Source organism: Rhinolophus sinicus, linkage group LG12, assembly GCF_036562045.2.
Source record: "Rhinolophus sinicus isolate RSC01 linkage group LG12, ASM3656204v1, whole genome shotgun sequence".
Classification (NCBI taxonomy): Eukaryota; Metazoa; Chordata; class Mammalia; order Chiroptera; family Rhinolophidae; genus Rhinolophus; species Rhinolophus sinicus.
In genome coordinates this window covers 11,177,217-11,203,655 of record NC_133761.1, presented here as the reverse complement: position 1 = coordinate 11,203,655, position 26,439 = coordinate 11,177,217, and the positions used below count along the sequence as shown (strand labels likewise).

Below are 26,439 nucleotides of genomic sequence, written 5' to 3'. Positions count from 1 at the left end.
TTCAGAAAAATTATATGCAGGTCAACTTCATCCATTCAGATACGTTTCACATTATATAAATATCAGAGCACTTCATCTAAAAGCCTTCCTTTAGTGATTATCATTCTTTGTTTTTGTAGAGTTTGCTCCTGAACAGGAAAAAAACAACAACAACAAAAAAACTAAACCCAAAAACCAAACAGAAACCATCTCTAAAGAGTGAGTTTAATGCTATGGCTTCCTGGTCTACATAAGACTTCTGAAGCTCTTCGGCTGCTGGTAGCAGTTCCTAGTATTTGGGGACAGTGCTGAGCTGGGTCACTGGGCATAGACACAGATGTGTAGCAGGACAGCCTGGTACTGGTATACTAAGAGAAACAGTTATAATTTTAGAATGTAAATCAAGCTTTATCTGTGCCCTCTGGACTTGATTTGCTGGGGCAGGGGCAGGGTCAGGGGGACATATCTCAGTTAGTTATTATACGAACTTCTTAACAGTTTCTTAATTATTGTGCCAGATACGAGTATGTTCTGCAGCTCTCCCCGTCACCACGCTCTGTCCGTGAGCCTTTCCTGTGTGTTTATTGGCTTGTAAATGAATGTTCAGGTGTATCACTTAGGCTCACTTGATTGACACAAGGGTTGACTGTAATAAATGCATGCTTCTAGAATGGCACATCCAAGAAGTAGGAGTCTCCCGGGGCCCCCCAGACCCTGCCTGGCGGGGAAAGGCAGTCAGAGGCAGGAGTGTAATAAACGGTTTTGACACTGGGCTCCACTCAGGGCATCTCCGCAACGTGAAGCGTTCCAGGACTCTTCCTGTTGAACGTTTCCCTCCTGCTGCCCTTCTTCACGTGCTGCCTGGTCATCGGTCTGTGGCTGCTACTTCCATCTCTGCTGTTGCCGTGCCCTTGGCCTCAGACATGTCTGACTTCTGAGCAGCTAGAGTTGGCTTAGTTATCCTCCTAGCATGCAGTGGTGACTTGGCTGCTTTTGTAGCGCCTCTAGTTAGCCTTGCTGATGGAAAAGGTCATTCTCTTCACCACTGTTAAAATTAGCACAGTCGACCCTTGAATAACATGGGGTGAGGGGTGCCGATCCACTGCGGCAGCCGAAAATCCGCATATAACCTTTGATGTTATCCTGCTGTTAACTACTGTTATCCTACTGTTGACCAACCGCTTGCCGATTACAGAAACAGTCGATGAACACACATTTTGTATGTTTTATGTATTATATGCTGTATTCTTACAATACAGTAAGCTAGAGAAAGGAAAATGCTGAGAAAATCATCAGGAAGAGAAAGTACATTTACTGTATGTACTGAAAACCACCTGTGTATGAGTGGACCCCGTGCAGTTCAAACTCGTGTTGGTCAAGGGTCAACTGTAATCTTCCAAAAGGAGCAAATCATTTTCTTTTTATCAGGTTCCTCTGCTTAAGGAGTTTGGAAAAGCTTCCCAAGGACCAGGTCTGCCAGCGTTTGAGTGGCATTGCCTAGTGTGGACTCTCGGACTGGATCACCGGGCAGCCGAGCCGAAGCTCAGGGCCGCGGCCTTCCTCCTCCTGTGCTTTGTTGCTTGGACATTCGTGAAGGGGGTGGAGCTGCTTGTGCTTCTCCTCGTGGTTAAGCACCTTTTCGCACAGGTGGGCAGGTGGACAAACCTTGCAGTTAGAGAGCGTAAGTTGGAGGCCTGCTCTGACTTGTGCAAGTTGTTTCAGCTGCTTAGTGCTTGGTTTTTCTCGTACATAAAGTGGAGATAAAGCTCCCTATCTCTTAGTGTTGCTGTGAGGTTTAGTGTAAGTGTAGTGTACTCAGTGCCGTCTTGGTACATAATAAAGTGTTTACTAATACTTAGCTACAGCTGCTGTCATTATGCACGATTTTCATGGCTTGCCACGCTTTATCACCTACACCAATTTTCTCTTCATGCCAGGCAAGCAGAGGTGTGACAGTGACACTTTCCTCTCTGAGACTGTCATTCCGTGGATTTTAATATTTTTTGTGTGATCCTCTTTCTCCGTGCTCCACCCCCACACCACCCATCTTACTGATGCCAGCTTGTTTCTTATGGAAAAATCACAATGAAAATATAATAGGCAAGTGAATTTTTATCATGTCGTCTTTATATTTTAATTCAATTGAATATCTGAGGCAGGACAATTTATAGTTTGATGAAAGTTTGATTTACAAATTTATTAAATAGTGGCCATATAAGAATATTGAAGGAAGAGTTGCTGTAATTCTTTGTGGGATCCCAAGAACATTAAAGCATCATTCTTGCCACAAATGGATCAAAATCTGTTTGCAGAAATGAAACAAGTGCATATAAGATGACAAGATTATTTATGGTTAAAAGCGCCAAAGTATTAAGTATAATCATTGATAAATTAAGTGACATCCTTCTAGGCTGGTATGTACAGTTTAAAAGCGGTTGTTATTACAGTAATAAGAGAGGTAAGGGTTAAAAAGAACAAAGAATTTCCAAAGTTATCTTCAATAGCTGGGGTAGGTTGTAACTTGGTATGATGTTCTCGTGGCCCCTCGTCCATTGTGGAGTCTCTGCTAGTTCTCGTCGTCCGTCTCTGGTCTTGCCAACCCTTCTCCACGACAGAACACGCCATTGACCTCTAGCCTGAAGCTATCTGACTGGGCATCACTTCCAGGTGTGGTGTGCCTGTTCGTTCTTTTCAGGACTCGCCTCTTGAACTCTCGTGGTGTTTTCCCTTTGTTGCCTCAGGGCCGCACTGTTCATTGTGGAGGTTCCTCAGCTTGTCCCAACGTTTCTCCGGCCTCGGAACTTTAGCTGAGGCCACCTGCAGGCCACAGTTGGCCTCCAAAGAGTCTTCCCTGTGGCTTCACGCCATCAGACATTGACCCAGCCATCGTTCACTTTCTCCTTTGCAGGGAAGGTCTCCTTGGCCTTGCGTTTGAAATTGCCGTCTGATTCAAGCCTTCCTATTATCCATGGGATCTTGACAGTGAGAACTATCATCCTATTTATTTTATTTTGCAAACCCTTTCATAGCATTTTGCATGCTGAAGGCACATTTCCAAGTGCTTTCAAAATTTCAAAAATTTATTTATTTAGTCCCAGAGGGAAGTTGCCAACATTCTATCAATTCCCACTGATTTAAGATCCTAACAAACTTTTATTTCTGCACTTCAAAGACTTTTGCCAATAGATCCTTTAGTGGGTTCCTCTTCAGTTTGAAGACACCTCTCCTTACCGGATTGTTGATCTAACAGTTTATGCTATTGGTCCTTACGCAGGTTACCTGCTTGACTTGCCTTGTGACTGGTGCAAGTGTCAGAATCCAATATCCATAAAATACACTGATTCCACTAAGTAAAGAAAAAATATACCATAATTTCATTTTCCCCTAGATTCTGCCCTGGCTGTTTCTTACTATCTCTTGATTCTTTTGTTTTTAAGAAGATTTCTTTTTTCCCCGGTTGTTTTGGTTGTCCTCAGTGGGAAGATGGGTCTACAGGCTACTGTTAACTAGAAGTGGAAATCTTCCTCATTTGCTCTTTAGCTGTCCAAGGAGGTTCACGTGCAGATAGATAGATGGCTGGGCCACTTGAGCAGATGAGGGTACCGTGCTGGGCAAAGTGCAATGATTGATTTAAGACCATACAAGCAAGTGGCAGAGCCTGGGATTTGTGCTCTGAGTCTACTTTTCTGCCTTTTTCAACTGGGCATAGTCTCAGAATTTTGAATGAAGCTGGGCATATGTTGAGGGAGTTTTAAAAAATATGTAATGCCTTTACAAAATCATGTAGGCCACTGACTGATGTAGGTTATTGCTGCTGCAACTTTTTCCAGATAGGCATTTTCAATGGGAAATAATCACTGCTTTCTTTTTCTTTTAGCTGAAGTGAGTAGTGAATATAGTATGGACAAGGCAATGGTGGAATTTGCTATGATGGATCGGGAACTGAACCATTATGTAAAGGCTGTGCAGTCTGCGATGAATCATGTAAGTGTCCACATTCCCCTACTTACATATGGTTACAAGTCTCTGACCTGGAAATAAAAACACATCAAAATTCTTCTCTAACCTTTAATATTTCCTTGCCCTTACTTTAGCAGCTAGTAACTTCTCCTTAATCAGGAAGTTCATAAAACAGGAATCTTAAATATTTTCCCAGCTAGGCCACCTAGGTTTAATGCGGATACTACAGCTATTTTAGACTTTCCTCCATTTTTTAGTCTTGACATTTTTAGTCTAAGCCTTCCTTCAAATGTGAGAAGGTTTTTTTTTTTAATAAAATGCCAAAAATTGGCATTGAACTTGTCTTTATTGTTCTGTTTGCCTAAGCATACAATTTAGACCAGGTTTAGTTACTCATTCTCCAGCTTTGACTAATATGCAGCTATTGCAGAATTCATAGACTCAGGTAATATGGAAGAGTTTCAGAGCACGTTTAAAAATAAAGAAGGTTGGCATTTTGGTTTTTCCAGGAGCCAAACTTACCTTTGTTGACTCCAGCTACCACAGGAACAGAAGATAGGCAGTTAAGGTGGAAACATAACAACATCCTTTTCAGTGGTACCGTGTTGAGTAAGAAATGAGCAATACGATTGCCGTAATGTTTCTGAGAAGTCCTTTGTCCTCTAAGCAGTGGAAACTCCCCTTTGAACTCATTTCATATACCTGTGTAATAGGATGTCTTGTACTTCTGGTTTCTTTATTTGCCTTTTCTTACTTAGATCTATGGGAAAATTCCAAAAATCAAATATTTTACAAGATTGGCTGCTATTAAGTGGAAGATACATTTTTAAGTGTGGTTTAATACTTATGCCATGCTTACATGAGCATTATATAGTTATAGGAAGTTTTAAAAAAATTGTTTTAATGGGGTTTTTTTTTCTGGTTTAAAAACTTTTTTTTTCTGAAAAAAAAAATTTTTTTTTCTGTTTTTTTTTTTGTTTTGTTTGGTGTTTATTAAGTGTTTCATTTGTGACTAACCTATCTGCTTATATCCAAGTAATAAACTCATTCTAAAATTCTGATGTTTCTAACCACTATGGCTATTAGTTCTGGTACTGAGAATATTTCTTCTATAGGAAAATATGCAAATAACATCATGTTAGGGCATTTGAAACTGAATAACAAAGCACTTAGACCAGAGGTTTTCAATTCCAGCTGACCCCTAGAACCAGCTAGTCTCTAAAGAGATTCTGATTTCATTGGCATCGAGCAGGATTAGGGCACCAGTATTTTAACAACCTCATTCTGATATGTACCCAAGGTTGAAAACAACTGACTGAAAGAACAAGGCTGACTTTATAGAATAAAGTGTGTGTGCTACCACAGGTCAGAGTTGGGCCTGTTATATAGTTCAGTCCTGCTATATGACCTTGCATTCTGTGGAGGTTATTTGATAGCCCTTTCTATCTTTAACTTTGAAGTTGGGCAAATGTAGCAGCACAGTGTATATTATAAATTAAAAAAAACTAGATTTGGGAAGTTAAAGAACTTAGTGTGGATTTTGTTTTCCTACTAAACTCTAGGATTCACAGATACTTACAGTATTTTTTTACATAAAGAATTGAACTCTTCCCCCTTCAAAAACTAAGCCACTCATGAAAAAGTCAAAGACAAAGAAACCCTTACCCACATTCAGTAGTTAACAGCATTTCTTTCATCTTGAGGCCTCATCCGTTACCCCCACCCTACTAAAGAGGAAAGGTGATGTTTTTGAGTTGTATCCCACTTTTCAGCCCTAACCTCACACTAGACTACGGAGCAACTGGATTTAGTGATTCTTGAGCTTGTCAGGAAGGTCCCTGGTCTTTCATAAGAAGAGAAAACATATTTATTGTCCTTTTCTGATGCAAAGTTGTGTTCTCTAGATAAGTTTGATACAAGACCAAGAATAGTAAACCATAAGGTTTCTAGGACCTGAAACCATATGGGGACATAGTGAGGATATGATCATTATTTTGAGGAAGCTATTTTAGACCTCATAATATACTACATATTCTTCATATACTTGAAGTTACGGATATCTTATCTTACTGCGTGTTTTGGTGAGGGCTAAAGAACGAACAGTGGCTTGAGGGGGGCCAGAATGGTATAGTTCTTTGGAAATAGCAATTGTCTAGGGATCAGAAACCCTTCCAGCCCTGGTTCTTCCATTTTCTGAGTTATGATCCTGGGTCAAGAAATGAAACCTCTTGGCACCTCATGTTTTTCATCTGTAAAATCCTTGGCCTGCCTATTTCACAAGATGAGTATGTGAGTCAGATTAGAATACTGTGTATCAAACATTTTGACATTCCTAAAACTTGAGATGTAAGACACTATGTTACTGCAAACCCAGATTTCCAAACCTATTCCTTCGAAAGATGGAACAAAATCTTCCTTCAAAACAAGTACTTTGCTCCCTTTATTTCAAGGCTCTGAAATAAAACTTGTGTTGGCTTTGACGGGTCCTAGGCTAGAATTCAGGAATCCTAGGATTAGACATAAGCTAGTTGCGTTCCAATAGGAGGTGTTCATGACTCTAGAACAAAGACATTGTTTTAAGTCAGATTGCTAAGAAAGAACACAGATAATAGGAGCCTGTTTGCGTCCCTGTGTAACTTGTCTGCCGCAGACTGTGTAGAGCTACCGTACTCCCATTACAGTACCATTTGCCTGGATTCGGATCCAGCCTGTGCTCTTTCTGTTCATGAATTTTCATACAGTCACAGTCCATTTGAAATAATTTTTTGAATCATCAAAAAGCTTTTAGAGTTTATTATTTAAATAAATGTCTCTCACCTTCACAGAATTCTGAAGGTTGTGCACCTCTGGAAAGGTTTTAGTTTAACTTCAGAGCCATAGAGGTGTAGGTCAGTTTACCAACAATCCTTGGGAAAGTCCCTTTCAGCAGAAGCTCTCAGATTGCCATTCTTGGTCCTTTGAGAAAATAGAGCCACTATATTCTACAATGCCTGATGATTTTATTTGGAATCAGTATTTATGTAAGTGCTCTGAAAGTAGGACTTTGTCCCACGTCGTTTGTGGAGGGACCATTATGCATGCAGTGAGCACTAAGAAAAAGAAAAGTTCCAGATAGTTTATAAGTCATTTTAAAAACTTGCAGGATAAATGGGTACATACCTGTCACAACTCTTTAAAATATTTATTTCGAACCACAAAGAGTTCTATATGAATCCTTTGGAGACTCTCAGTCATGAGAGTACACACATGTGATGAAAGTGTTTTGAAAGCTGTGAAATGACACACAGATTAACTATGCTACAGTTACTTCTTTTATCACTGTTACTGCCAGGGAGTAGCTTTTTTCAGTTTCATGTTGAGAACAGAGTGAAATTCTGACCATTGGCCTTGAAGACCGAATGCTCCTTCACTTGATTTCTAGACTTTTATTATTTGAGTATATTGAAGGGACACCAGTTGGCTGGTTTTTTTGTGCTCAAATGTTCACTGAATAAATATTTACTAAACACCTCCATGTGCCAGGCACTTCTAGATGCAAGACATGGAAGGTTGGTCAGCCAGGCCCACGTGACCCCTACCTTCAGATTGTCCGCAGCTTAGAGAGGGAGACAAATGTTTAACAGACTGCTGTGGTGTGTGCCACAAGGGAGAACAGTGTTCAAGGAGAGTTAGTAACTCGGGGAATAATATTGTCCGGGGTTGGGGGACTCCTTCCTGAGGAAGTGATATTTAATCTAAGAGGAAAGTCACAGGAGCCTCAGCATCGGGATCGGGACATGTAACTTCTCTATGTGCCTTTTGCATGAAATGGAAGCATCTCTTTTCTGATTGTCTCGGTATCAGAATTTCAGAATACCTTGATCAATCCACGGACTTAATTTGAGAAAATTAGGGCAGAGAAACCCTACTTTTATACACAGAAAGTGTAACGTGTATAGAGTAGTTGGGTAACCTCCCTAAGCTTGGTCAGTGATTCATTCATTCATAGCTACGAGTGCCTACTATGTGCCAGGAGCTGGGCTTCATCATGCCCGTCCATGGCAGCAGTTGGTTTAAGAATAATTTCATTACTGACATTCTGCTTCTCAAACCTTTTCGTTAGTCAAACGGGTATATCCCTCTTGAAATGAGACTTTTTTTCAGGTATTGAATGTTACAGTGATACTACCATGTATTTCTGTTTCTGTGTTTATGTGTTTGTGTAAAACTAAACCTATACATAGTTCTACCCTGTGGGCTTCAGATTCCAGACGGTGGGCATGAGGTTAGTTCAAGGAATCCTCAAAACCATTTTCAGCTGTGCAGTTTTTCATATAAGAGATGGTAGGGTACAGTAACCACCAGACCACTGTGGGGGTGGTCCTTGCAACTTTTTTATAGTCTTCGTTCTCATAGTGAAAAGGGATGGGTGCCAGGAAGCTAAATGAGAAATGGCGTGACAGGCTCAGATTAGTTTCACATATTATTAGCAGTCAGTGATAAAATACACATCTTCTGTGCTTTTTGATGAGCGGCCTAGTCTTAGAATTTAGCAAAAGTAACTAAAGCTTGAGATTCACATTATACTTGGGTGTGTATTTATTTTATCATGATACTTGATTGTGTAATTTAACTTGAACAAACTTTAACAGAATTGTCAAGATTTTACCTACTTATGGTTTCTTAGTATGTGCTGCTTCAACATGTTAATTTACTAGAAAATCCAGAACATTTGTACTTTCTTCACTTTCTTACTCTCTTTGGTGCTACGTGCATTTTATAGATTCTGTAAGATTTCAACGCATTTAAATTGAATTGTTGCCACTTATTTGTTTTTTGTTTTTTTTAAGTCAGTGGTTTATAACAATTTCTACCAAAAGCCTGGGGAGGGAGAGTGTTTTTCTTCTTGACCTACAGAAGCAATTAGGGCTAGATTAGTCTACTTGTGTTGTTTTTTATAAATCTGTTCGTGAGTGTGCCCTGTGTGCTGTGGTTTTTACTTGATAAGCTAACCCGGACATTTAATCTGCCTCTTAAAATGAATAGGTTGAGAGTTAAAAGAGTGGAAATATACCTGTACGTCACATAAGCTGTTGAAACTAACACAATCTTAGATATAATAAAAGAACGAGGTGGGTCAAAGGTATAGCTTACCTCAGCCTTGTTATTATGCAAATAGTTTAGAATGTTTTTGACATATCACTTCTATAACGACCGGGGTGGGGAGAAAGGGGAGGGACATACTCTAGAGTGGGGCTAATTAATTAATTTATTTAATATCTAATTACTTTATTTAGCAATATGTAACAGCAAAAGACAAAGGCAATTAATAGAATATGCTAATGTCAGAAAGTAAAGGTGGTTAAGACTTAACTATGTACATTGATACCAGTGTCATGTCAAAGGAGTATACATACATGTAAGTTTAAGAGATCCCAACACATGTTTACTATTGATCAAAAATCACTTGGCTAAATACATAAATAACATCACTAAGGAGTATCCAAAAGCAGTAATAAGCTCTATAGGATAATAACTATTACAGTAGATGTCAAAAGCTCACCAAACTGGGGGAGAACAACGCTGGAAGAGTCATAAATCAAAACCTTGCCAGGTCTGCAGCTGACAGAAACTCAGGCATCTCCCACACTGCTGCTTGTTAGTTCCCAAGAATGTCGTTGCTCTTGTTGTTGTTAGAAGTTAGGACGTCTTCTGATATTGTAAGCTGCAAGCTGCGTACAAGTTTTTCTAGATGCTCACAAGATCTCGAGAAGCCTAACTGTGGGGAACAACAGTGGAGAGGCCTGGAACCAGCCAGCCCTCCCCAGGTTCGCGGCTGGAAGTCAGGACGTCCCCTGCTGTTGAAAGTTGCATGTTGCTGGGAGTCTTCAAAATGTTAGAATGATGAGAAATCACCAATGACAAATGACCAAATGATGAAACAATAATTATTTAATAACACTGCCACCTGAGGTCTGTCTTACATATTTTCTCAGATGTACCTTAGAGCCAAGTTTCTTGTTCCTGCCTCCCCCTCCGGGAATGGCCAGTTCCGGGAGGGTCTGGCAGTTACTGATATGAACGCTGCCCATCCGGCCGAAGGGCCAATTCATGCAGATAAGCAACAAGGCCTGGCAACGTGCCTGTCACGTTGTCCTGATATAACTTAGCTACTTCTCCGCTTCATCTGCTGATGTGGGCGAAACAGACAGAGAGCAACATCATCTCGTGTCTCCCCTGCCCGGGAGAATGAGACCAAGGGCGGAATTTACTCAACCCCTGATCACAGCACACAAATCACCTCACATACAGGAACAGATAAAAGCTAATAGAGAAAAGCTCACATCAAACAATGAAGGCAAATTTTCCTCAACATCTTCCCTACAACGTCCCCATACATCCTCTCCCTTCACCCACCATCAAGTGGTAAACTTTGCCTTTTGTGCATCTTGCGTTAAAGTTACCTTAATATCCACTGCTTTAACATGAAATCTATGACTAGCAGTTACCATTTAGTTAGGCCAGATTTGGGGAGTATTCCTCACTTAGAAAGCTAATAATTGATAGTATCTGAAGGAAGATCCAAGCCAGAGAATATGATTTGTTAGCTGTGGTCATCTCTTGACTGAGTGTGACAATGCATCTCACATGGTGAATCGTCAACCAAAGAGGAAGGGGGGAAATTACTTAGTGAGCTATAACATTTTAGGAGAGAAGACGCCTGAGCGTGAGAGAAATTACTGTTGTCAGCAGAATAGCAAGAAGGTGGGAGGTGACAGTGGAATTAGTGAAAATCTCTTGGAGCCAAGTAGGAAAGTACTAGAGAACCCCCTCCTCTCCCTTTCCTGCCCCCCACACTTGACACTCCACACTAATGTTTGGTCTCTTAACACCTTTCTTGTCAAAAGTTCCCAAGTGCTCTATATGGGAGCCTTTTCATCTATAGGAATATTGCCCACCTGTGGAAACTAACCAGACTTTCGGTATTCACTCTTCAGGTACTTGGCCCCAGGATGTGTCTGTTTCAGTAATCACTGGTGATTAATTTCTATTCCAGTGCTTTAGAACTTCCTCTGCAGTTATTTCCAAATGAAGGTTGGGTTTGGTAGCGTTTTGTCTGATCTACGGAGAGTTAGGTCTGGATCTAGTATGTCACTAATTGAGTTGCCCCTGTAGGAAAGAATCTAGGGCCCCATCTCTTAGGTTGCCAAGTAATGTAGCTGCTAACAGGTGGAAATTCTGGTGTCCGCTATATTGAGATGGGTTTTCATGGGTAGTTACTAGAAATCCATCTTCGTGGTATTAAGTGTTGGATTTTGTTCAGAATTTTGAAACATTCACACGCTGCTGGGCCTTAGTGCGCCCCTAGTGCAGCATTTTCAGACGTTTGCTCCGTAATGCTCAGTAATCAGGATGTGAAGAAGTATATTAGGAAAGAAGAGTTTTGAGGTCAAACAAGTTTGGAGAATGCTTGATTAAAAGAATTTCCTTAAAAGACTCTAAAACCTTTAATATGCTTCTAAGCACTTTGATTCTCCAAAGGAAGGCTATTTGGTAATTTCCTAAACGTATTTAACTAGAAAACCTCTCTAAGGGAAGAACGGATACTCTGCAGGACCCACTTTGGGAAATGCTTCAACCTCCTTTATGTTTCAAAGGAGGCTAAGAGATAGGTCCAGCTGTTTGTGTAGAGTTTTTGTGGCATCCAGGGAACAGGGGAGTGCATCAGATGCCCTACCTGAAATGTTACCTAGGAGATGTTTCTGTGTAGGAAAGGACCAGGCCACTGAAAAGACTGTGCATTATTCCAACGGTGAAAAAGAGGGAGGAAAAAATTTCAAAAGCATGCAGTCGTTGCTTGGCTATCAGAATCTATGTTTGAAGCAAACAAGACCTCTGTGTGGAGTGTTCATTCAGAAGAGCAGAGAGAAGGAAAGGAAAGAGAGAAGGGTCTAGAGGGTACAGGCAGAGGGACACGGCAGCTGTGTGGGCAGGCAAAGCATGCAGGCCTTTGAGAGGCCTGGGTCACCCCAACACTCTAGTTAGGTGCTGGGGGCCCTAATACTATTGAAACCCTTGGCCTCTGTGGCAGCAGGCGATTCTGGCAGCTAATCACTTGAATTGTTTAAATGACGTGACTGTTCTCTAATCTAGCCAACCCCTGCTTATTTCTGAGATTGGGCATAGTCCATGTACAGCATCAAACTCTTATTTTAGACATAGTCACTTTCACCTCCTTCCATATCCCACTTTTCAGCATAACTGATAAGTGTTCAGGGCCTTGAGATTTAGGCCTTTCCCCACTGTCTAGCCATAGAAGGAGATGAGGAAAAAAATTGAACAGGGGAATGGATCACCAAATGCTAAGGTTCACTGTAAAATGAATGCATTTTTCGTGTTGAAGTGAAAAACAGTTTATTAATTAAAGCCTGTTTATTATTATTAAAGTGTATTATTAAAGCCTGTGTATTAATCTCGTCATTAAGGTGTTCACGTAATACCAGTAGTATGCTTAGTCTAATGAAGATACAAAAGCCTCTTGACATGTGTACACAAAATCACTACAAAATAATCCTAACAGTGAGCTAGATGGACAGAGACAGTAAGCATGTGCTCAGGAAATTCCTAGTGCGGGAAGAGAGTCTTGGTGTGAATGCCGGCTTTTCTGCCCTCTGACTCTGAGCCTCCGTTTCTTCTTAACGTGAGGATCGTAGTGTAATGACGAGAAGTGATAAAGTTGCCCGGACAGTTCTGTAAAGGAGACGTCGTTTCCTATGATCACATTTAAATAGTATCTGAAAGGGAATTTTGAATTAAAATGTGGAGAGTAGAGTAAGCGGCCGGAAACCATTGGGAAAGGCCCAGGTTATGTTCCTTGAGAGGGAGAAGGAAGGGCCTCTTTCCTTAGAGGGAATCTTCTGGTAATGTGGGGCGAGAGGGTGTTGGGGTGGAATCAGTGCCTTAGTGTTGTCACCAGAAAGGATTGGGCAGAATCTGGGGGTCCGGGCCAGGGAGCAGCGTGGCATTTGGCCACTTGGGTTCGAAGTGCCCCGATCAGTAAGTCTGCTTGTGTCTGTAGTGTTGAGAAAGCGGTTGTGTGCTCTTTAACGTATGTGAGTTTGCACTTGTCCTGGGAGGAGGGGCTCCTTTATTCCGAAGTGGAGCCAACGTCCAGTGAACCGTCACTGAGAAAACAAAGAGATTTCTGTTTATTCTGTTTCTCTCAAAGCATCAAGCTTCTGGTAATAGTGACAGTTTAGGTTTCATTGTTTTGTGTCATGGCCAGTCTGATATTTTAACCACTTAAAGAGTTTTTGAAATATCATTGCCCTCTGGGCGTCTTCTTTTTCTTCAAGGAAAATTTGTGTCACATAATACAGCGTTCTTTAAAATGGTGAAAATCCTTATGTTTGTTTCTCATGGGCTAGAGTAATACAATCTGCTAATTATGAACAGTTTTTAATTTTAATTATTCCTTCTGTCCTTTATTTCATCTTAAAATAATCATTTAATTATCCTCTAATAGGAAGTGGTATTTAGAAAGACCAAGTCAGTGTTACTAAAAATTGGAAACGAGAACCAGAATTCATTTAATATCATTGCATCACGTGACTGACTTCCAGCCATCCTGACGTCTTTGCTTTTTACCCTCCCCTTGACTGACACGCAGGGGTCTCACCTGTTTCAGGGCCTGCCTCAGCTCTTTGTGGTTCTTGCAATGTTACTGGTACCAACGGGAAAACCCTCTCTGCACACCAGGTTACTCTCGTCACCCTGAAGTTTATTTTAGCCCCAACAGGAAACAGAAGCCCAAAATGCCACTTGAAATACTGAATAGGAACTCTGAGTGGACTAAATCCCAGTGTGCTTAGAGCATTCCTCTGGCGAAATCAGACATTAAATTTGGCGCATAAAGTTGCACCATGTTTTTAAAAGTCTCAGCATAACACCGTATGCTTAGTTTTTTCTTAGAAGAAATTCTTAAGATATGACTTAAAACACCTATAAATAATGTAGATGAAATTAGAACATGTCATACAAGCTTTTCGGTACTAGTAATGGAGTTAACTCTGCCAGAATATAGAATCAAACTGCTTTGCAATGTAAAGCGTGTATGATCTCGTTACAGTAGTAAATTTTCTGGTGTTGATATTCAGTTTAATTACTGAGTTTTCTTCCTTGCCTATCTACTGAATGGCTGTGTGACCTTAAGCAAGTTTGCAAAATGAACTGGCTAGTAATATCTGCCCCTGTCTCTCTCAGAGTGATTTCTTGAAAAAAATGAGATAACGTATGTGAAAGCGCTTGAGAGGTAAAAGTGCTGTATAAAAGGTAAGGTCTTAGTAGTGTGTGCTGTTAATTTTTAACTTCTTGCTCTTACCACAAAAATGTCTGCCACATGCTGATTTACGTTGGTGAACTTTTCTACACTGCCGAAACTCAGAATAAATGATAATAGATGACTTGTGTCTTATTTTCTCTATTTTCCCATCCCACAGCTTAAACCAGAAGGAAACAAAATGTGTAAGTTTTACATTCACTTTTTGTCCTTAATTTAGTCATCTTTTTGGTAAATGTTTATTTCTGTCTCCCGCCCACCTCCCAAGATTTTTACATGAATCTCATGTAACAACAGTTTAGCAAGTGGCGAATGTAGATTGGGCTTAGTCCCTGAGTCACTTTATTATGAAACACTCAAAAGTTGAACATCTATATATAACAAGGAGGAAATCATTGAAAACAATTTATTCTTTCTGATCTGATGGTTTTAGTGACTAACTCAACACGCAACAATGAAGAAGGAAATTAATGAAATTGCACAAAGCCAGACAACATTAGTTTAAAAATAAGGTCTACATAAATCACATTCACCTTTACTTCCTTCTCCCCCAGTTGTTGTTTGATTGGTAAGAGCCCTGGGCAGGGAAATAAAGATCTAGCTTCTGATCCTCATTTTGCCAGGCTCTGACCTTGGACAAGTCACGTAACTTTTGTACTTCAGTTTCCTCGTTTCTGACATGGGAGTAATAATAGTATTTGTCCTACATACCTCACTGTGCAGTGGTAGATAGCATGAGATTATAAATAGGAATGTATTGTGACTCCCCCCCCCCCACTAAAAAAAAGGTAAAGGGTGGTTGTATAGTTATTATATCCAGACAATCCTCATCTGATGCCTCATGTCAGAATGGCCACAGGACTGAAGAGTAAGAGACGTCTCGAATCTGCCAAAGAGGAACAGAAGGGAGTCTGTGAGCTCATGGACCTGGAAAGAGGAAAGATACATTCCTAGTGTTTGGATTTCTGAAGGGAACCATGGATTACAGTTTCTCATAGAAATCACACTCAGTGGCTAAGTTTCCAGACTAACTTTTAAAAAATACATTTGAAAATGATTTAATCATGAAGAGTTCCTTGTAATCCAACTTCTATAAAACTAGCAAAGCCCATTTGTAGTGTAGGTATCAACCTGGTGTATGCCATATGCTGGAGGACTTAGCCTAGACCTGGACGATAGTGAATTCCCTTCTCTTCTCTGGTGATTTGAGGTTTGTCTAGGGCCATTGATTTTCTGCTTCAGCCAGATTTGGAAATGTCATCAGTTTCTACTCCAGCCCCCTGGCCCTTTAACTAAGAGTCTGAAACCAGCTTTCTTAGTGCCAGGTAAGGGGCGAGGAGCCCTCTTGGATCCCTGACCTCTTTACCGATCCCAGTGAACTTCTAAGTTAGGTAAGGCAGATGTGGTGGACCCAGGAAGGTTAAGGGATATGCTTGGTGACACGAGGTGGGACTTGAGCCTTGGTTTTTTGACATGTAATTCAAGGCTCTTTTCATGACATTTCCGTGCCTCAAAACAGATGTAGTTTGTTGACTTTATTTTCCGTTGGGAGTACGAATGCCTTTGTCTAGTCTCGGGTATAAAGTATGCTTATGATCTTTTACGTAGCTTCCTGTCATGTTCCTAGAGGTAAAGGTTTGGGACAGTTAGTCTAAACGAAAAGTGACTCCACACTTATTTAACATACATAAGGGAGGGACTCTATGAGTATTAAAGAACTGCTTGAAGAGAAGATTGTTGTTATGTGGAACTAGTATATTACAAAGAACTTTAGAGGAGCCGGAATGATTGACTCTTTGAGAACCTTTTGTTTGTGGTATATTTTAAAAGTGGCAGTGGTCTAAATATGAAGGAATTTTAGGGAATGAAGTAAAAAAAAAAAAAAAAAAAAAGATTTTTTTTTTCTAGTTTTTGTGTGCTGCTTAATGTTTATATTTATTAAAATATTTAGCCCTTTTCATAATAATAGCAAGCCTAACTAACATTTCTCTAGTGTTTGCTCTGTGCCAGGAAACTTCTAAGTTGTATTTAGTTAACTCAGGTTGAGCAACTTTTTTCATCTTGCCAGGTTAGCCTACAGATTTGTTCGTGATCGTTTTAGAAGCAGTGAGGAGAAGTCTCTCCACGGAAGAAGGGAGTGACATGGTCAGTGTGTGGCATTTTATGGAACGTGTAAAGAATGATTCACTGAAGTAGTAGAAAGAATACTGCCATTGGAATCAGGAGACCTAGCCTGAACTGTGTGACGTTGGGCTAGTGACTTGTCATCCCAAAATCTTCAGTTTCCTTATCTATAAAAAGAGAATAATACTGCCTAGAGCTGTTGCCAGGATTAAATGAGATGATGTAGGTAAAGTTATTCACACCTTCGCAGGAAGTAAGGCCTCACCTGGTAGGGATTGAGAAAAGATTAATTGCCCCTTTTAATCTCCATGCACAAGGTGGTTGTGAAATGAAATTGGAGAACAGAATATGAACGCTGGTTTATAAATGTTTAAATATCATTCCAGTTTAAGATGCCTTCTTTAACACTTCAGAGTAAAGTGCGTGGGGGAATCAAGAAAAATAGGTAAGGCTAGAAGATCTGGATTTTTCAGGGTGGCCACCAAGTCTGGAAATGGAGGTGAATACACAATAGATGGCTTAATGATATAATATTACAGTGTGTTATAAAAGAGTATTATCTGTGCTTTCAGGCTTGGTGGCCCACCTCGTAGCTCTGTCACCTATTCAGTGTTTGGTTCAAGGAAGTTATTTAATCTCTCTGGGCCACGAGAATCAAATGATATAAATTATTCTAAAAAGTGTGAAACACCTAACTGGTTTTTGTTTTGTGTACTGTTTTAATTTTCCTGTGGCACATGGCTTTTTGATGGGATTAATGGTGGGTAGAATTCAGTTTCATTTAGTTGGGAACCCTTTCTCATAGGAGATGAATTGGAAGGCGAAAAGGCAATTTGATAGCTTTAGTTGTGGGAAGTAATTTCAAATATGAGGAAGCCATATTAATTATAGAGAAGGCAACATCAGAGAAACTGATAGGCTGCCGGACAGGAGGGGTGGAGCCGGGAAAGGATAAGGTATTAGTAAACTGCTGCAGTGTCAGTAATCCTGTAGTCTTTGTTGTGTTAGGTGAGATGCGATAACTGAGGGAAACTTCCAGCCTCCTATCCTTAGATTGCCCTCATTCTGCGCTGTAGGTATGTGTATGGGAGAAAGACAAGGGATTTGACTTCCTGTTTGTCAGAATCCTCAGGGCACTGTGACCATTAGGAGTTAACTTACAGATTTAGAGAAAAAGATAGTGTCCCCGGAGTAGATACTATGCTTCTTTATTTTCAGTTTCTATAGTCTTATTAAATAGGTTTTCTGATGGATACTTAAGCAAGGACAGAAGGAAGAAAACAATGAGCATTGCCTTTCTGTTTGGCGACAACAGAAATGGCGAATTTGTTCATTTGGTTATTAGGATCCTCTCTTTCATGGAGGATGTGGAATGTGGGAAGGAAGCTCTTCCAGCCGCGTGGTGGCTGGGTTCCTTCCCAGTGGCTCCACGTACAGAGGCTGGTCTTCCTGGCCCAGACCGCTCAGAAGGAAAGGGCTTCCATGAAGCTTAGCGCTGCTGCATTCTCCTCCCAAATCCTTTGCCTTCTTCAGGATAGGTAGCAGCATGTGCGGCTATCCCTCCTCTTCCATGCTACTCACCCAAAGACCGGAGCAAGAAATAACTTCTTTTGTTGTTTAGATTCTAAAGCAAGTGCATCTTGACCACAAGATAAGCTCCAGTATCACCAATCACTTCTGAGCTGTATGGAAGAGATCCTCAGCTAGGACTTTTCTTGGAACCTTGACTTTGATGGACGTAACGCAGAATAAGCAAGCAGGAAGGGACTATAACAGGGGTTTTGTGTGTTGACAGTCTCATTGAAAGAATTGCAAAGCCAACGGTAAAGCAAAGAGGCTATGAAAGAATTATGCTAGGAAGGGAATAGTTTAGGTTAGATATGAAAGAAAAAAAACAACCCCCAGAATCAGTGGAATTCTTTTGTAAAAGCGCAATGTTTCTTACATTAGAAAGGCAAGCATTGGAGACAGTTTTCCCAGTTTCACCTGACCTCATGTCTTTGAGGAGGTGAGAGCAAGAAAGGGTGGAACATTTAATAATCCTTGATAGGAAAGTATATGCCATCTGGGAAACTTCTCTGTGACTGTCATTTTGCCAGTGTCGAAACTAACCTGAAAGCCAATTTGGTTGTTCAAAGGTCTCCTTAATCGTGTTGTTAGAATATTTCATTTGATAAGCCTTACCTGGCTTATCGTTTCAAAAACTGTTGGAAGAATTTTTGAAACCACTAATCGACAGATTAACGTCTACCAAACATTTGTTTATTTGTTTGTGGGCTGCTCATGAGTCTAAGCTGCCCTTTTTAAGAGCGTAACACGTGCATCACAAATACATGATGATTGGAGTAAATGTGTGCACCGAGTTCTTTGTGTAAATACTAACATATGCTTTGGAGGGAGAAAGGAAACATTGGGAAAGAGGTGGAAGAACGGGGAAAAGATTATAGTTCTTTTCTCCCAATTGCTCTTTTTCAAAACTCAATGGCCATTGGTTCCATGTAGCCTCATACTCTCAACCCCTGTTCTCCTTGTTACTTGGATCTGCCTGTCCGACATGCATAAACTATGTGGTAATAAAAATAGGGCATTTTTTGTGCCTCTGTGACTGACACACACTAGGTCCTTTACGCACCTCACCACGTATCCTCACAACAGCTGGGTGCAGTAGCTAATACAACATTCTTGTGTAGATGAGGAGGTAGGGCAGACAGAGTTAATGGAAATCGCCCAAGGTTACACACCTAGTAAAAAACCCAGTGGATAATGTTCAGCCGAATTTCCTGTGGCACAGTGACTTTTTGATTAGGTTAATGGTGGATAGAAGTCATGTTCATTTGATTTCTTATTTAGCTTCGCTGCTATTAATAACTCCCTCCTTTCTGAATTGTTTTGTTCCTTTGACTGTCAATGGTAACACACGTCTGTTTGTTTGTTTTTTCCTAGCTTCTGGCTACTTCTCCATCATCTCCTTGGTGGACCCCACTTCATCTCCACCCATTAAATCTACCTGTTCTGTGATTCTTTTCTCACACTGCACTCTCTTCCTGAGAGATAGCATCTAGGCTTATAACTTGAGTTACTGTCTTGATGTTGCTGAGTCTCAAATCCTTACTTCCATTCCAGATCGCTCATCTGAGAACCACACTCATGAATTCAGTCATCTATTTGACAGCTCTACTTACGGGTGCTCTGTAGATTCAGCATGTCCCAGAGAGAAGTTTTCCCCTTGAACCATCCACCCGGTTTCTCACATCAGAAACGTGGTAATCATCCTTACTTCCCCTCGCTCCTCGTAGCTCGCATCCATCACCAAAGTTTATTGGTCGTCAAATTAATTCACCTGCCTCATCTCCATCTTAAGTCTCCTGTGTCAAGTTTGCTATACAAGGTTTTGTTCTCTTCTAATAGGTTTTCCGTCTAGTAGCCCCAGAGATATTTCTAAGTCAGAAATGTGATTATTTTCCCTGTCTTTTTCACAGCTTCAGTTATTCCTATTACTTGGGATTAAATTCAGAGTTCTTAACCTGGCACATATCCCTGTTTAACTCTGTAGTCTCATTTTTTACAATTCTTTTGTGCTAGTTCTTGGAATGTTCTCTTGCCTCTGGCCTTAGCTCACATTATTTCTTCTACTGGGAGTGCCCTCCTTTCACTTTCAAATACCTAACTCTTTCTTACCCTTCACAAACTTAGTGTAGCCTCTTTTTAAATAACGCTCCCCAATACCACCCAGTCCACCAAGCATGTTACTCCACGTGCTCTTATAATAATGCCACATACTTAATATATTTCGTAGCATTTGTTGCTATAACCATGTCTTCTCTCCAAGCCTCAGACATTCAACTCTCTTTATTTCTTCTTCATTTCATTCCTGTAGGCATTTCACATTTAACCTTCCAAAACTAGATGCTTGATTTTTTTTTTCTTCTTCCAAACTGGCTGTTCCTCCAGACTCCCCGACCTCAGACAACAGCAGCTGTACTGCGTCATTGAGTCAGGTCCAACCAAGGTTGTCCTGAATTCCTTACTTGTTTCACAACCCATATCCAGTGCATCAGTAAACCCTGTTGTTTCTACCTTCAAAATGTATTTTAAAATCTGACCACCTCTTGCCCCTTCTGCTATCACCTTAATTCATGCCATCATCACCTTTTGCCTAGATGACTGCAGTCGCCTATTAGCTGGCTTCCTGCTTCTAACTGGTTTCCTTCCTCCCTTAAAATCTATTCTCATCATAGCAGCCAAAGTGATCCTTCAAGAAAGAAAATCAGATCTTCTGACTCCTCTGCTCAAAACCTCCCCATCAATCTTCGAGTAGAGGCTAAAGGTCACACGTTGGCCTCCACGGTCTGTCCCAGCCTCACTCTCTCTTCACCTCTGACCTCATCTCCTTCCACTCTCCAGCCCTTTCTAACATTTTTTAGGTCTCTGTTCACATGTCGTCTTTTCAGTGAAGGCTTCCTTGGCTGTCCATCAGAGAAGAGCTCACCTCCCTTCCCCCTTTAATTGTTGTCTGCAGCACTTATTACCATCTGGCGAATTATATGTTTTCTTATTATTCTTCTCCACTGGAATATAAGCCCCGTGAGGGCAGGGGCTTGGTCCCTTTTGTGTCCTACTGTGTTCCCAGCGTGTAGAGCAGTGCACGGTTCTGAGTGAGCACTCGGGAAGTAACTGTCGTCTAAGTAGTAGGTCAGTCGTGGACTTAGTGCTGTTACAGACCTGCCAGTGCAAGTCCCAGCGCTTGGCCTCGATTTCCTAATCTGTAATATGGGGATTTCTCAGCTCTTACTGCTTAGCTTGTTTGCTCATTTGTTTGGGGAAGATTAAATAAAACAATCCCTGTGAAGCGCTCAGCTCAGTGACTTACTTGCCCATACTAAGCTATGCACTGAGAGCAGCTATTGCTATGACCCCATTGAATTGCTTTTTACTTGTCCATCTCCAGCAGATCTTTACATTCAGCTGTATCTTAAACTTGCGGTTGTAATACTTATGATGATAATAAGGTGGTTGCCAGACGTAAGGGGAGGTGATGGGGGTGGGGAAGAATTAGGTGAAGGTGGTCAAAGGTATGAACTTTAGACATAAGATAAATTAATTCTGAGGGTGGAATGTAAAATACTAGTGATAACAATGCTGGTCAGAATAATAGCAGCAGTTACCATCTGAGTGCTTCCTGAGGGCCAGGAAATGTCCTGGAAGGCAGCACTTTCCAGTAGAACTCTCTACAGTAGAAGAAATATTCTGTGTCTGCACTGTGGGAAGCTCTGTGGCTGTTGAGCACTTAAAATGGGAGGAGCTACATTTTAAATTTTATTCATTAAGTTAAAGAACCACATGTGGCTAGTGGCTGCTGGGTTTGGAATTTAAAGCTCTAAATTCTTGAACTACACTGATTCCTTCAATATTCATGACAACCTGTGGTTTGGGTCGAGTTATAAATGAGGAAATCAAGTTTTTAGAGGATAAGTATTAATAACTTGCCCAAGAATGCACAGCTAGTATGAGGGAGAATTGGAATTGAAAGGTGAGCCCCCTTGGTAATCTGGTTGTATGCGCTCTGCCGGCAGTCCCACAAAGGACCACCGTGATATGCCTGTGCTCTTGCTGCACAGGAAGCTGAGAAAGTGACTATCTGGTCCTATCCCAGTGAGGTATCACTCAGAAGGTGGGAAAGTTCCCTAGACATTGATTGGAAAGATGTTCAAATGATTCTCGGCCAGTCAGCGGGGCCGCTCAACCTCTGGCGCGTACACTTTTCGTCCAGACTTCAACTTGCAAACAGTGGCAACAACAACAAAATGCTCCCTTCTGACTGCAGTTATCTCTCAGAAAAGCAAAAAACATGCTTTCTGTTTCCCCAATATAACATCTTATCAGTTACTGTTTCCAAGTCTAGGAAATTTGGGCCGTGCTTACTACTTTTGTTACTGTCCCGTTAGGGCATTTTGTAACTAATGAGCCACCAGCTCACTTTTTATAAAATATTAGCAGAAAGGGAAAGGGAGACATTAGTTCAAAACGTAAGTAAGTACGTACGTGTCAAAGCAAGGAAGAAATATGAGTGGCTGCTTCAGTCTTCACTTTTGCTATGGGGCCTGAACACGTAGTTGGTATTTTTCACTCCCTTTCTCCACTACCCATTTCATGTTCTCTTTGCTCTCAGCCAACTCTGGGTTGTAGGTTTTTATCTGATTGTCACACCTATCCTTTCATTCCTGGGGTATCTGTGTTCTTGATGGTCCTTCCTTACGGAGTTGTTTCTGACTTCCCTTTTACCAGTAGACATGGCAAAACCAGGAGGCATTCCTGGTTCTAGATACACACCTCCCCTTCCTCACTCTGTCGCAGCAATCCTATTTACCCTCGATAATCAAGATTCATTGTCCCAACCAGTTCCGTAACCTCACTTTTTGTCTGTCTGTTCAGTGTCATGAGGAGCTCAAAACTGCTAGGCTGCAGTTTAAGCTTTCTAATCAGTGGAAGCCTTGTTGAGTCCTCTCGTGAAATCACTTTTCTCTTGGGTACGGAGACTGTTAAACCAGCAGAACTAGAGTTGTAGCCATGGGGGGGGGATGCAACTTGGTCATTAGGTGTGATGAGAGGAAGTGAAGATGTGTAGATAATTCTCCTTTTGTCCCTTGGTTCTTAGGCTCCTGAGTTCTGGCTGTTGGAGCAATAATGTCATATGTTATTCAGTGGTTGCCAGCATCCTGTGGGACATCACGGTAACCTCATGAGGTGGTGTCTCGCAGGTAGCACTGGAACTGAATCTGCAGTAGATAGTATAGCATTCTGAAAGGTCATCTTTCTGGCTGATGGGGTCCTTGGTAAGGCCAGTAAATCCCGCAAGCATCAACCCGTTGCTGTACTTTCTTCACTGCAAAATCTTGAGTGAGATACTATAATGATAAATGTGGCGTTTAGTAAATCTGTGGCTAGCAGAGGCATGCTGGACAGGAAAGGCAATTTCAAATTCGGAATAAGTGCCTTTTCATGTAAGAACCAACAAATGACCGCCAAAGGTTGAGGATATGTGCCTGAAATTAAGTACGCTTTCATAAAATTAAGATGGGTATGAAAGTTCATTCTGAAGTGTTATTTGGAGGCACATGCAAAGCAAAGTTAAGTTGAAAGAGGGGTTAAATGAGTTGAAACCATCTGTCACTGACTCAGTGTAACCTTGGGCAAGACGCTGAACTACTGGGAGCTGCCATTCCTCACATCTGTAAAATCGGGATAATGATTCTTGTGTACGTAAGGCTTTGAACTCAGATGAAAGGTGCTGTAACAAGTGTAAACTGTTAATAACAGCAATCGTAATCCTCATCTCACCCTCCACTCAGTTGGACCCGAGTTGAAATTGAACAGTGCTTAACAAGATTGCCAGAAAAAAAAGAAAAAAAAAAGATTGCCTATGAAATGGTGTCCTCAGTATTTATGTTGTGACATGCTCTCCTAGCATCTGATCTGTTTCCTTCCCAGCCCTCATCACAGTTGGTGGCAGTGTATTTGTTTGACTCTTTGAGTAATATTTGTTTCCTCCACCAGATCCCAAACCCCCGAGAGCAAGAGGGCCCAGGTTAGTCTGTTTACTATCACGTCTCCAAGCCTAGCGCAGTGCCTGTGTGTGGTAGGCGTTCAGTAAATATTTATTGAATTGAATAAGTGAATAATGTACATGTCTTTGAATTCTGCCAAAGAAGGAAGAAAACCTGGAGAAGCAAAATCAGCAGTTTGTCACCCCCCCAACCCCAACACCCCCCCAAGATGGAAATCCTAATGCTCTATTCTGGGTAAATAAGTGATTCCTGTTGATCATAATCTATAGTGGGAATGGTGCCATGAGAAATTTATTGGAATAATTTTCAACAGCATAATTGTTTAGTAACAGATGCACGTAGATGGCAGATTGCCCCGTCTAACTGCCATCTGTTCGACAACTGCCTATTCTAACAGGACCGGTCCATTAGAACTAAACCAATAGCACTCTCACCCATGTTTAGTCTATTCATTTTCAAAAATTTTCTGAAAGGCTTGAAGAAGGAAAGATGTTTCCATATCTGGTTGGCCACTGCCCAGTAATGGTGTATTACAACACCTTGGTAAACTATGAACTCCATTTGAAGGAAGTATTCTCTCTTAAGTGTTTTGTCAGAAGTCGTACTAAATAATGGCACTGGGAAACTCACTCGACGACGAATAATTGGGTCCAACAGAGTTCAGTGTGGATTGTGCAATGGACAACAGAAACTGGCAGGGGATGAAGGGTGTAATCCACGCTGGTCATCATTAGTGTGTGTGATTTTTTTTTTTTTTTTTTTTTAAAGTACAGGGCAAAGGCAGTATCATAAACTCTATAGAAAATGTAATGTGTCTCCCTATGTACATGCAATTAGGTGATAGCCAGTGAAAGCATAACGATTCTCAGCCTGGACATGCCTTTCAATAAAAACTTTACCCAGCTTCTCTGCTATAGAAAGGTGGAGACGACGTTGGCCTATGTAAATTCACCCTGTGTGTGACTAGTTGGGTTGGTGGTGTGTCCTAAGTCCCGGCCAGCTTCCAGGTCTCAGTGCTTCACGTAATGCCTGCCGCCCAGTTGGGACTCAGTTAATATTTGCTGAATGAGTGTTCTAGGACCAACTGAGGCAATTCCTTCTGTATTCCCTGCATGAAAGCAGGTCCCCATAGCCTTCCATCAAGCTCACGGTGACTTAGAACTGGGAATACTTAATGTACTGAGCAGAACACAAAGCAAATTGCTTCTCACTATTACGTATACCCATAATACATTTCTAAAGGCTGTGTGATTTCCAAAATATAAATCATTGGGTGTATGTTATTTTGGTAGCCAAACATCGAACAGTGGCTGTTTCGGAGAGAGTAAATGCATCCGCGTCTTGGTTCAGTTACAAGAATGACTAACATTATACTAGACCTCACATGATTCAACAGCATGTGAGTAACCGAGCCCATTAATAACCTTAGCGCCTGTGATCTCCCCTCCCAGTGAGACGATGGCTGTACGGCAATAGGATAATTGGAGGAGGAGACCTTGACTTTGCTCTATGGCAATAAAATGACACGCTTTGAGTAATTGTATATGTGTACAATCTTGTTTGAAAGAAATGAGATATATTATCATCATAGAAATATTTAAAATGTTCACTCAAAGCACATTGAAAGTAGTACGTCGTTTCACTGTGGGTAAGGACCGAGGTCTGCCTTTCGCTTCCACCATTCTCTTTTTGCCTGAAACAGCCAGGCTCTGTTGATAAAAACAGGCCTCACTTAGTTGGTGACAGTCGGCTCACTGGTTACATTCCCCTTGCTGACATAAGAGAAACAGTGTGGTCACAGGCGTGTTGGGTTCCAGTTAAATGCAGCTGAACACTTATGAGTGACTCAGCTGCAACTGAGCAGTTGGAGAGTCCGTGGAACTTTCGGGGATCTGTGTGTTTTTTTCCAATCACGCCTCCATCTTTTTGAAACAATTCATTAAACAAAGCTCTGGGTATTTTGGAGTCAGCAGTTAGTGCATATCTCTGCTCTTGCTAAAGTCCTCAGGGACTCAATCACCGAGTCCAATGGACACTTCTCAGTGCTTATTAGTTTGACTTCTCTGCAGCATTTGACAGATCTTGAAATTTCTTTCTAGACTGTGGGATACTTTCTTTTGGCTGTCTTCTTCACTCCTGTATATTTTTTTTTTTTTTAGACTCTTCTAGCTGCTCCATAAATTGGTATTCTCCTGAGTTCTATCCTTTTTTAATTTCTGTGTATTCGGTCCCCTTGGTAATCCCATCCATTTCCACGTTCTTCATTAAAATCAATAGATCCACTGATTTCCTCCATGTGGGAGTTTCCATATTAGTCTGTGGAGCTGCAGACCCATATATCCAGGCACCCTGGAGACCTGTATATAATGATAACAGTAAAGCAGCTCCTCATTATTGAATATTCTCTATGACACACAGCCCAGGGCTTTATTGCTTCATTTCATCTCTTTCTCTCAGCAACATTGTGAGGTAAATACTTATTATTTTCTATTT

At 41.1% G+C, this 26,439-nt stretch overlaps 1 protein-coding gene across 5 annotated transcripts in view; it reads left to right on the top strand.

Moving 5' to 3' along the window:
• The window catches only part of NSMCE2 (NSE2 (MMS21) homolog, SMC5-SMC6 complex SUMO ligase), a 213,248-nt gene that overhangs the window by 36,434 nt on the left and 150,375 nt on the right, over positions 1 to 26,439 (top strand). For all 5 annotated transcript variants that reach the window (XR_012490921.1, XR_012490922.1, XM_074317044.1 and 2 more), the window contains exon 3: positions 3,857 to 3,963. Coding sequence is in view for 3 of the 5 variants with exons in the window: in XM_074317044.1 (XP_074173145.1) it covers positions 3,857 to 3,963 (107 nt within the window). In the remaining 2 variants the exon portion in view is untranslated. The remainder of the gene's footprint in view (positions 1 to 3,856; positions 3,964 to 26,439) is intronic.